Below are 11,718 nucleotides of genomic sequence, written 5' to 3' on the forward strand. Positions count from 1 at the left end.
CAATATACGGGGTCAGAACTATTTCGAGGGGGACTACAGGGATATTGAAAACCGTTAGAAATACAGGGTAGCTTGAATTACGAAAAAGTTGCGTTATTCAAGGATGAGTGGGTGGGTGTAAACAGTTCCCAAATATCTCTGATGGTTCCTGAGATATCTCGAAAAAACTGAAAATCGAGATTATCATTTTTTCTTCATAACTCATTTGTTTTTAGAGATAACTACACGAAATTCGGTGTGTAGTCATAATCCTATAGAGCGATTATACTGGTGTACTACTTTTTTGTAATTTAAGCATCCCTTTATTTTCTTCTATCATGTAACGTAATGTAATCCTTCTCTGTAACTTTTTATACTAGACATCGAGTTACAGCAATATATATATAAAATATTTTTAACGGTTTTCGATATTCCTATAGTCAGCCTCTAAATAATCCTAACCCTGTATAGATTGACGTCATCATTGTTTACATTTTGGGAAGATGAAGTAATTCAAGGAAAGACATACTCCCAGCCACCGAACAACAACCTTCAAAATTCCACAGCCTACTTGAGGACGAATTTTTTTGGACGTACGTTATTCTGAATTCAAAAATACGATATTCCAATCTTTTCCTTTTCTCGTGAACTAATCATAATATCTCAATTTTTTTTATCCATTCGATCATTACTGAAAGAACATGCAAAAAATTACGAGTCCTACAGTGTCATTAGAAATTTTCAAGTTGATAATTATGAAGGTGAGGCAACCATATCTTGTGAGTAATGATGTGAATTAATATCTGTCAAATTAAAAAACGACATGTTTTTGGGTGTTTTCATCCGAATATTTAGGTGGAAAGTTATATATACCAAACCCTACAACCAGCATAATAACATGGATAATCAAATATACAAATTGGTTTTAAAACTTAAATTAAAATATTCAGAATTATTCCTATTGTGTGACTTGACACATATTGAAGCTTCTTAGAACTCGAACAAATGAAAAAATAGAAAATAAAAGGTTTCGCCTTAAATACTTAAATCCCTGATAAAATTCACAACAAACAAGTCATATAAGGGCAAGTTAATTCTTGTAAAGAGTTGTACAATATTCGTACAACATTAAATTAACAAATATTCTAGAAAGATCATGTTGAATTGAAATTTTGCACTATTCACATCAAGAGCTCCCAGGAGAATTTTGATGAAGATATTAATCATCTTGATTATGTTGTGGGAGCGCTATTTAGCTATCCAGAGTATCTCCTAACTGAAGGTGAATTTTAATCTTCACAGTGCAGTGACTGTCTGATCAACATGCAACAACAATATGTAATCTGTAGGTGACACTCTGTATAGTTAGAATCCATGTGCATTATATGTTTGAGTACAATATCTTCTTTAATGGTTCTTTTTATTTGGTTTGAATAGGAGTTGAAAGTACTCGGTTCACATCTATGTGGGAATGTGGGTAAAAAATATACAATATCGCCCAAAGAAATCATGTCAATTTTCACAACTAATAAAAATCTATGGTTTCACTTTATGCAAATGGATTCAACTTAAAAAAAGCCCCATGGTTCCTCATTTTCACTAACTCACTTACTAAATATAGCAGGAGAAAATGAAATATTTTCAGTACATAAAAAGGGAGAACACTAGCAAAGTTCATAACTAACTTTGCAAAAATTGGCACAGATTCAAAGACTTTAGGATATAATGTTTGCAACAAAATAAAGTAATTACTTGCCAATCATATAACAAGCTCCCCAAAATTAGATTGACTTTTTTCTAGGGGCAGTTAAGTGAATACATTCATTTTCTTAAAAATCAGGCCCAAATTGGATCAATCATCAAGTGGTGATCTCCACCAGAAAAATATCAAAATCAATCTAATATTCCAGTTGGGTTCCTCACAGAGAACTTCTAGGCATTCCAAAGTTTCTATTAATATAAGTTGAATTGGGACTATTTGCAGCTGAACCCAGAGAAGATTTAAATAAACCAACAGGTGTATCAATTCTATGCAAACCCAGAGGAGCTGGTGGCATCATATATTTCACGAAACTTTGGTTGGAAGTCCACGAGTTAAAAGAATTATGAGGACTTGAATAATGATTTGGCGAGGCATAATTGAGATTCTCCATCCTTGAAACAGGCGGGGAAGCTGAAGGAGAAACATAGGGCGATTTTGGGGCTAACGATAGCCTGTCAAAATCTCCAGAAAGTGAAGTTTCAATTGAAGTGGGCAGTGAATGAAATTGGTCACTATTAAAAACTGAAGGGAACTTCCCATTCACTTGTGAACAAAAACCTGAACTCTGACTGTAAGACTTAGTTGCATTTGGATTAATGGGTATAAGTGTTCCATCGTCACTTTTCCAAAAACCTCCAGCAACCCATGAATTCTGATCAATATGACTCAACTTGGAAGGAGATATAAGGCCTTGTTTATTTTTTGGAGAAGATGATCTACTGAATAATAATGGATCTGCTGTTTCCAATGTTAAAGTTGACTTACTCAGATTTAAATTCTGTAGGTCAGACCTATAGGTTGGGCTCGATTTAGAACCACTCCTGGTGGTTTTGGACATTCTATTAAATATATTGTTGGCAGTGAGATTTTCAGTCTTATTGAACATAGAGTCATGATGATTATATGATTTGAAATCTTCTTCGTTATCAGAAAAATCGTCACTATCACAGCTGGTGTTACAGCTTCGAGGCAGTTTCTTCATAGTTTTGTTAATACTAAGAGTTGTTTGGAATTCATAGAATGAATTATAGAATATGAGGCAAGCGCAAACGATCTGAAATGAAAAATGAAAGTTTTTTAATGATAAATCTACTGAGATTATTCTTGAATTATGAAAAAAATGAATGATCATAACCACAGACAGAGCTCTGAACATAAAGCTATATTGAATGGTCAAAAGTTGATTTAGCAGGTATTATTGAAAATGAGGTGATATTTTAGGAATTATCTTCTCAGAATTGTGGATAGAGTACTTATGGCTACTACAATAATGTTCGCTTATATCGGCTCCATGTTTTGCGAACTTTTGCTTATAACGAACCAATTTTTAGAGAATAAAAATAATAATTAATTCCTGATAGGTATAATATTTATCCTTTATTGGGAATTTCACTTATAACGAACCGTTTTTGACGGTTCCTTATGAGCGAACATTAGTGTATTTTCATTTACCAAACTCAACTCTGCCTTTTTTGGTAAACATCATCTATAATAGCCATTTCAATATGATTGTTAAATAATATACATTCTTACCTGAAATGAACTCATGAGCATTTCTTGCGATTTGGTCCAAGATAAAAGTGCCAAGAAGCTCCAGCATAAAAATTGATTTATTTTAATGCACATCAAAGTCTGCTCCATCGATAACAAGGGAAGATGTATAAAGAAACCAATAGAACTGTAAACCCATAAGTTGTTGAATTCAAAATCACCTGATGAAAGACTGAATGAGGTAAATATTTTATTTTTGATCATGGATGATAAACTTGTTGATATGTCTTGATACAACTGAAGATATGGCAGCAAGTAAACAGGAAACCAATCTGGCTGCAAACTATTCAGAACATCTGATGTAATTTTCAGTATAACGAGTATTGCCAAGAGACCCTGAATACCCCTGAGAACCCCTAGTAAGTGAGGTCTTGAACTGCAAACAGCAGATTTTTTTATCAGCCTTTCGTAAAGATTTCTTCCTTTTTTTTGGATGTTGAAGACATGGTTTCCAAGGAAATTAGCCTTTTCCCTCAACAATGTATTTTTTAAAAATTTCTTACAGGGCCTACATAATTCATATGCTTTTTCCAGTTGGTTTCTGTAACAAAATATATCAATTTGAATTTACTGTTGCTCTATTGCTATAAAGATACATTTTCGCCAAAACATCATAAGCCTCGATTACTGGCCTTGTACATTGTGATATCTTCGTAAAAATGTATCGATATTTCATAGAGTACTGTGACTACAAAGCCAATGACACAGTTTAAATAATAACCATTATCCAATATTATCAAAGAGGACATACCTGAAATGTTCTATTTCCTCATCATAATTCTCTTCAATAAGTGGGGTGAATTTTGCTAGTTGACTTATTTTTAACTGTTGATTATGGTTGCAAGAAGTGCAAAGTCCATTTGAGTTTCTATGAGATTTGGATTTTGGTGTTTTAATGAATTTATGTTGAGCTTCAATAACTTTGTTATATCCACCATCTTCAGTGAATCCATTGTATTGTAAACAACTGGGACAGTCAAAACAATTCTGATTGTCATAAGGCACCCTGGTCCAAGTATTGCAGAACCAACAATTAACTGATATTGGAAAACATCTCCTGCAGAAATTATACATAATAAGATACACCATATATGTGCATGACCACCCACATTTAAGCTGCTAACTTAAGTACGGTCAGAGACAACAACTGTTGTGTGGAACGGTATCTATCATATTTTATTTGTAGTATTTACAACACACAACTAATTGTGAAAAATATTGAAAGGCGACTTGAGGAAAAGATTCAGTGAGGTTTTTGGAAATATTTGTTTAGAATTTTCTATTCCTCATTATACTTTTTACACCCACTGCATCATTTTCAGATAAGATGCTTACCTTATTTTAAAATAAATTTTCACAGCCAGCAGTGTAAACATCGAAAATAAAGCTACAATTGATAATGAAAACGAAATGATTTCTACTAGCTCATCCATTGTCGAATTCGAGCTCTCTACAATATAAAACCACGTTTTGGCGGGATGAAAAAATTAACCTATCAAAAAGTAGCTACGCCATTAACTTAACCTGACTTAACTGTTAAAATTGCTGTACAGAGATCTGTGATCGGCATTAACTGTTAACTTTTCCAAACATCAACACCATCTGTGGTAGTAGATCGAAGATTATCTTTGTAGTAGATTCTTTGCCGCAGTCTTCTTGGTTATGTTTGGCTACAAATTAAATATTTTTGTTTTGATTTTTTATTGAATAAGGAGAGATTTTGATTAGAGATATGAGTTTACCTACTGACTTTGGACCGGATTCTGGGGGTAGGATAAAGGTACTATATTATATCTGTCTACTTTATTTAATTCATAATTGGAGCATTTACGAAAGGTCATTTCCAGGGAGTATGCATTGTAAAGCCAATAGTGTATGGTAATGTAGCTAGATATTTTGGCAAAAAACGAGAGGAAGATGGTCATACCCATCAATGGACTGTTTATGTGAAACCCTACAACAATGAAGATATGTCAACTTATATAAAAAAAGTTCACTTCAAACTTCATGAAAGTTATGTAAATCCCAACCGTATAGTTGTAAAACCTCCTTATGAAATAAGTGAGACTGGTTGGGGAGAGTTTGAAATAGTTATCAAAATTCATTTTCACGATCCTAATGAAAGACCGGTAAATCATCTGAAAATTGTGGGTACTGTGTTTGTTCAATGCGAGTTTTTAGGTAACTATGTATCACATCCTTAAGTTGTTCCATTCAGGAGGTACTAGTGACCTAGGAATGGAGTTAGGTAAAGGTTTGGTGTCTGAAAGTTATGATGAAATAGTATTTCAAGATCCTACTCAGCTGATGCATCATTTACTTATAAACACAAAACAGCTTACACTTGGACGATGGGAACATAATACAAATTGTAACTATTCTGTATATATTGATTTGCATAAATTAATGAAGAATTTTTACAGTTGAAGATAAAAAGGAAAAAACGCTGAAAACTATTTTAGATGCAAAACAAAAAGTGAGAATGGAAATAGCTACTTATAAAAACAGGTTGAAACTTGCTAGAGAAATAATATCTCAATTTAAAGATGAAATAGCAAAGGTACAAGATCAACAGTTTGCGTAAAATTAATTATATGTTTTTGATCATTTCATTGAATCTGTGATTTGAGAAATGTTTTAGAACTTCATTATATTAAAATCTAACTGCTTCTCTTATTGGAGGCATAATGCTCTATTGGTTGAACTCATTGTTGAAGAACAGAAAAAGTTCTGATGCTGTCATCAAATCATTTGACAAAAAGTTGAATCACTGATGTTTAATTTTTTTCATTTATCATCATGTGATACTTCTATTGTCTTTTCATTAGATTGAAGAAACAAAGATCTCAATTTCTTCATTAGAAATAAACATTTCCATGCGTAATATTGAGTTTTTCTTTCAACCTTGCTGTATGATTTTTTTTTTTTGATGGGTTTGTGAATTTCTAAAAACTGATCAAATTTTCAGGAGTGAGTTAAAGAGAGAACATTGTAAAAAAAGAAATTGTAGATTCAGAATCTTAAAAAAAATTTAGGTGATTTCTTCATTTCAGAAGATGCTCAAATTGATAGATTTCTTGTAATTTTTTCTCTACGCTGCGCCACTTGGTGTAATTATTTGTAACTAGAGTTAAAACTTTTGTTTGTTCACATCAACAACAGGAGACCATTTTTGTTGTTTTATTAAGTTTCGCATAAACTCAGAAGCACAGTGCTTCAGACCCTTTTTTATAAAAATTTCAATTCAAAGAAAGAGGAAATTGTTATCACTTTATTTTGGATATACAGTTGAACATAGAATATTTATAATAAAATTTTCGATATTATACTAATACCTAACAATAGTAAAATGTAATTAACCAACAGCTGAAATAATGAGGTCAGCTACATCTTCTTGTGTGGATTTCACCTTGAGTTGCATGTTAACTCCATCTGCCAAAGCTAATTTGGCTTTTACAAGTATATCATAACCACCTCTGAATACTCCTGAAAATAAATATAAATATGTTTAATGACATGGAGACACCATGAAAAGAAGGTGACAGTGTAACCAAGATGATCCAGTGTGCAATGGGTCGAATGGCCAGAGTTCAGCCTTTCAGAAGTGCGACCAAGTTGAATCTATTGTTCGATCAGCTTCTAAGGAGATCATCAATCTCCTTATAAATCTAGCAGTCTCCCTAGGGGTTTTGCACATTTCAGTCATCAGTTGGATGGTCCTGGGAGAGCACCATTCCTAATTTCGCCGTACCAATAGCTTAATAAACACATTTGTTTATTAAGCTGTACCAATATGTGGAGAGTCAGACCAAAGAGTAATAACAAGAATTTTCACTCATGAATTTGGGTAGAACGCCTGTCAACGACCTTGAGTTCTGTCTATGTAAGCCCCCTGATTGGTCACCCATGTCAGGAATAGCTCATCGAATGTGTGAGAGTTAGTGCCTCTGCATTCAAGGTTGAATTTCTGTGAATGAGGTCTTGCCTTGTGAATTGGAATCTCTTGTTGTTACTCATTGGTATGACCCTTCCCCTTTTTCCGAAATTCTGCCAGCTGTGGAATCCTAAACTTGTTATATTTGCTCACATACATGAGAGTTGGGTTAGTTTAATTTGACAGTTAAGCTTTGGCGCGTGAAGCTGCAATTCATCAAGCCTTGGGGAATCGCGCACCTGTCTGGAAAGCAGCTTTATTTGTTCGTCAATTTCCTTCTCCTTTTCACAAATCCTGCAAGTTTTTTTATTGCCTAATAGATATAAAGCATTGTAATTACCTGCCAGCAGCAAAGTGTGAGTGGTTTTTCCTTCTGGTACTTTATCTGTTCTTTCCGCTGGTTGTAACCCAAGAAACTGAATAATATTCTTTACCGCTTCATCTAAAGTATTCATGGAACTGAGGGAATAAGTATCTTCCATTTCAACAAAGCTTTGATCAGCTTCTTCCCATGCTGTATTCCAGCTCACCTTGTTCACCCTTTGTATTTGATCTCCAAGTGTAATTTCAAGATCTTCCAACATATATTCTTCATCATAGCCTTCAGAAGAAAAGCGAAAAATATAATTCTATACAAAATTTAAAACATTGATTTCTGATAAATGTACAGAAAGTATCAGAGGATATTCAGTTTCTCAAAACTATCCTATTCGTGAATGCAAATTTCAACTTGAAAAATTCTCATTGATTTAAAAGCTCCTTCAGTATATTTTTTGGTAGGAATAAAAATGAATTAACTTTAAAATTGATAATGAAACTGGCGTTGAATTTTCTTAAATCATCCATCATTTATCCATAAACTGACAACCTCCTTGTTTACAAACGCCACCTACCGCATAGCTTGTCATGCGCCCCCCTTCGATAAAAAAAATATTCAGAAATCCGTTTCACAGGACATAAAAAATTCCGTCAAAAATTCAGTTCATCTGTGTGTAATGCATTGTTGTGGACACACTACAAGTCACAAATTTGAAGCTATCAAACCAAATTAAATTTCGGCAGGGATATGGCATCCACAATGTAAAGAAACCTATTGATTTTGGAGGAAATCAAAAAAATGTGTTTGAGTTATTAGAATTTTTTTTGTGGGTCCGATAAAGCTCGCATTTTCGAATCCGTCGACGTAAAATTTTGTGACAAATCCTATGGATTTTGTCCAGAATCGATGGAATGCACCAGAATTTTGGGTTCGTTTTGAATAATTATTTGCTCATCAGGTATGGGGATTTTTCAAACAAATTTCAATTCAGGTTATGAAAGAGGAAATATTTTTTTCGCAAAAAAATTGCGATGCTGCCACATTCCATACAAAATCGGTAATTTAGGCGTTTTTGTTCGACAAAAAACTGGATTTAGTAGATGATCTCTGTTGAAATTCAAAAAAACTCACCTCCGTCACTGTCTGGGAGACCTGTGGTAGGGTCACAATCTTTCACAATGAATTTCAAAACGGCACCAAATGTTCCAATGGAATTTGGCAAATCATTTTCTGGAAATTTGAGCACCACATAACATGTTCCAGTTTCGTTATATGGCAGCCTAGGGCAAGCTATTTCACCGACAATCTCATATCCCTCGCTGGGATCCAATTGTACCTTCACGTTCTCCAAAAGTTGATCGCTCAGTGTATTCAGACAATCAAACTGCAGCACCATATGGTGCATAAAGCAATGCTTGATACATCTGACATAATACTCAGTTTCAGATTCCGTAAGTTCGACCACTTCTGAACTTTTGAAAAGAGGACCGATTGCTTGAATTCCTGGTATGGCTGACAATTTTTCTGTGTAGTTTTCTTCTCGCGATACAGGGGCTGGTTTGATTGGCCCTGTAGTATGAAGCATACCGTCTGTTTTCTGTTTGGTTTCTTTTTCTTCTTGAGCAGGTATTGAAGCAATCGGTACTGTTTTGATGTCGAATGGTTCTTCATTATTTCCTTGGATGTATTCTTTAAGGCATCTTTCTAGAGATGGGACTGATACCTATGGAAATTCCCAAATATAACAAAACTCTTCGACATAAGGTAAAAATCCAGTCTCCCTACCTGAAGTGTATCCAGTACATAATTGTTATAAAGACTCTTATCTTGTTGCCTCAAAATGTGGCTATAGTAAGTAGCTCTATCTCTAACCTCATCATCAGAGTCCATTTGACACCGAGCTAATAGAACCTGAATATTTTCTAATAAATCAGGACAAGTGGCACCAAACTGAGCCATTGCTGAAACTGCAGCTGCTCTCACTGTTGGATTTTCCAAAATGACACGATTGTAGATGAAACGAATATACCTAAAGGGAATTTTTTATATAGTGAATCATCATATCTCAAAACATAAATTGAAAATTGGGATATTATTCCTTACTGCAATGATTCAAATTATCAATAGCAGTAATAGTGTTCAAGCTTTTTCAGTTACCTTGAAGGTTGTTTGGTTTTGGGGCCTTCTTTTCCTAACAAATGCAGAATCCTCACAGCTAATGAAGTGTGCTCACAATCTTCAATGAACTCACAAAGATGTGCAAGCCCTGTTTCTTTAGCATCAGGGTTGTCTTCAATGATAGTAATTATAGTATCAGCAATTGATGCCTTATATTCGAGGCCTCCTTCATCTCTCAACATTGCAGATAAGAAGTTCATCAAAGAGCTATGCTTTCTAGGAAATTTCAATGCTAATGCTCTGATGGCTTGCACAACAACAACTTTGAATTCGTCACTTATTTCGGAGACAAAAGTAGCTATTTGTTTCATAAGTCTTTCAACAGAAGATTCAGCTCCTGGGAAAGGAGAATTCCATCATATTGTTGATACTTCAGAATAGTTGAAGGAATAAAAATTTGATACATTTTGTTTTAAATGCAAATTCAATTACTACAACAAATATTCCTAAACAAACCTGTTTTGAGAAGTGTAGTTATCGCAAGTGTAGCAATGGACCTATTAGAATCAGTGATCAGATTTTCCAAATCCATATTGCAAGCAGTTACTGCAGCTGGATGAGTTATGGCCACTTGATTCAATGTACGTACAGCAGCAAATCTAACTGTAGGTTTAGGCGAACCACAGTTGATTTGAAGTACAGTGATAGCAGGGGCTAGTTCCCTACTTGTTGTACGTTTCAAATTAACTATAGCATGAGCGGCTTCATAAACTACCATTTCTGATTTATGCCTTAAACAGGACTCTAAAAATTCAAAGAGAGGAGAGTCACTACCAGAATCCTCTTCCTCTATGAGCTTTGCGGTAATACGAATCTGGAAATTACATAAAGTCAAAAATATTTGACCCCCATGAATTTTCTAAATAACTCACCAACATACAAACCGCATAGGGAGATTTTAAACTCATACGGGTCAGCTTTGCCACCAATTTAGTGACAGCCAAACGATCTGACTTTCTTATATGATACAACAATCCAAGTGCATGATACTGAACCATAATACTAAAATATATTTATTTTAATTTCTTACAAAGAATGCATCTTGAAACACTTACTTATCACTGTTAACAGCTTCTTGGGCTTCATTTACCCATCTTTTCACCACTTCTGGAGCTAATTTAGTTAAATGTAAAGAACTGACTAAGGCAGCAGAACTTACTGCCGAATTTCTATCAACAATAGCTTGTTTCATATATCTTTCTATGGCTTGAAGCATTGCACCATCTGTTATACTGCAAAGAGCTCTTATAGCTGCAGCCCTATACAGATCTTCCTTTCCTGTCATATCTTTTGTTAAACTTGAAGTAACTATAATAACATCATCAGCAATCGAACTGAGCTCTTTAATACCTAGGTAAACTAAGCGTCTGAGAATTACATCTTTTGATTGAAAAAGTTTTGTCATAGCAAAAAAAACATCGGTAGCTTCTTTTGTACCGAGTTGTTCGCCCTGTAAGATAGATATGCTATCAAAAGTTATTACATACTATATGTCATATATGAATATATCTGCATGTGAAAAAGTCGGGCTGATAAAAAGTAAAGGAATCTGACCTGATTCAACAAATAAAGTAATTTTGTAAGGATATGGGTACATTTTCGATGATTTAAGGTGGTATCATTAAAAGCTCTCGCTTCTTGTAATACTGTAGTCTTTTCAACATTTTGGAAAGGATTTCCGCCACCTAGAAAATTAACCATGCATAAGCAGAGGAAAATTTGATATTATTTTCAATCAATACCATCTTCCTCTTCTTTTTTATCCCTTTTAAAGGATCCCATTTTCAATTAACAAGAATAATCCAGAATAAATATTTAAAACTACAAATTTACACGTCAACAGAAGACGATTTGACATGGACCATAGAATTTCTCATCTTTTTTGACGTTTGACATATGACAATAGAAAAAGTCGAAGGAAAACTTAAACATGAATGCTTTCATTCTGAGTTTCTTATTCAACTTACATAGGTTCATTTCATGACCAAATTCATT

At 34.1% G+C, this 11,718-nt stretch overlaps 3 protein-coding genes across 3 annotated transcripts; 1 reads left to right on the forward strand and 2 right to left on the reverse strand.

Moving 5' to 3' along the window:
• Nucleotides 1–1,751: 1,751 nt before the first annotated feature.
• Nucleotides 1,752–4,825, reverse strand: LOC123313601. The gene is made up of 4 exons (XM_044898550.1): nucleotides 4,628–4,825; nucleotides 4,044–4,349; nucleotides 3,275–3,833; nucleotides 1,752–2,795 (listed from the first exon to the last, which is right to left on the reverse strand). Exons 1-4 carry the CDS (start codon nucleotides 4,723–4,725, stop codon nucleotides 1,899–1,901), a joined length of 1,860 nt encoding a protein of 619 aa, XP_044754485.1. The 5' UTR covers nucleotides 4,726–4,825; the 3' UTR covers nucleotides 1,752–1,898.
• An 89-nt stretch (nucleotides 4,826–4,914) lies between these two features.
• Nucleotides 4,915–6,172, forward strand: LOC123313602 (YEATS domain-containing protein 4). Its single transcript, XM_044898551.1, has 4 exons — nucleotides 4,915–5,072; nucleotides 5,140–5,421; nucleotides 5,474–5,663; nucleotides 5,716–6,172. The coding sequence occupies exons 1-4, from the start codon at nucleotides 5,025–5,027 to the stop codon at nucleotides 5,874–5,876; spliced, it is 681 nt and encodes a 226-aa protein (XP_044754486.1). The 5' UTR covers nucleotides 4,915–5,024; the 3' UTR covers nucleotides 5,877–6,172.
• Nucleotides 6,173–6,549: 377 nt separating this feature from the next.
• On the reverse strand, nucleotides 6,550–11,624 carry LOC123314416 (coatomer subunit gamma). The gene is made up of 10 exons (XM_044899700.1): nucleotides 11,466–11,624; nucleotides 11,278–11,408; nucleotides 10,779–11,173; nucleotides 10,596–10,725; nucleotides 10,180–10,537; nucleotides 9,703–10,060; nucleotides 9,331–9,574; nucleotides 8,677–9,268; nucleotides 7,567–7,827; nucleotides 6,550–6,778 (listed from the first exon to the last, which is right to left on the reverse strand). Exons 1-10 carry the CDS (start codon nucleotides 11,503–11,505, stop codon nucleotides 6,648–6,650), a joined length of 2,640 nt encoding a protein of 879 aa, XP_044755635.1. The 5' UTR covers nucleotides 11,506–11,624; the 3' UTR covers nucleotides 6,550–6,647.
• Nucleotides 11,625–11,718: the final 94 nt, after the last annotated feature.

The sequence above is a fragment of the Coccinella septempunctata genome, chromosome 5, assembly GCF_907165205.1.
Source record: "Coccinella septempunctata chromosome 5, icCocSept1.1, whole genome shotgun sequence".
NCBI lineage: Eukaryota > Metazoa > Arthropoda > Insecta > Coleoptera > Coccinellidae > Coccinella > Coccinella septempunctata.

Excerpts from the sequence above, each read along its gene's own strand:
- LOC123314416 (XM_044899700.1), bottom strand. The coding sequence starts at position 11,505 with ATGGGATCCTTTAAAAGGGATAAAAAAGAAGAGGAAGATG. Across the intron at positions 11,409-11,465 it reads TAAAAAAGAAGAGGAAGATG|GTGGCGGAAATCCTTTCCAA; the intron begins GTATTGATTGAA and ends TTAATTTTCTAG. Across the intron at positions 10,726-10,778 it reads GAAGCTGTTAACAGTGATAA|TATTATGGTTCAGTATCATG; the intron begins GTAAGTGTTTCA and ends AATATATTTTAG.
- LOC123313601 (XM_044898550.1), bottom strand. The coding sequence starts at position 4,725 with ATGGATGAGCTAGTAGAAATCATTTCGTTTTCATTATCAATTGTAGCT. Across the intron at positions 3,834-4,043 it reads GAGGAAATAGAACATTTCAG|AAACCAACTGGAAAAAGCAT; the intron begins GTATGTCCTCTT and ends ATTTTGTTACAG. Across the intron at positions 2,796-3,274 it reads TGCTCATGAGTTCATTTCAG|ATCGTTTGCGCTTGCCTCAT; the intron begins GTAAGAATGTAT and ends TTTTCATTTCAG.
- LOC123313602 (XM_044898551.1), top strand. The coding sequence starts at position 5,025 with ATGAGTTTACCTACTGACTTTGGACCGGATTCTGGGGGTAGGATAAAG. Across the intron at positions 5,073-5,139 it reads ATTCTGGGGGTAGGATAAAG|GGAGTATGCATTGTAAAGCC; the intron begins GTACTATATTAT and ends GGTCATTTCCAG. Across the intron at positions 5,422-5,473 it reads ACGATCCTAATGAAAGACCG|GTAACTATGTATCACATCCT; the intron begins GTAAATCATCTG and ends GCGAGTTTTTAG.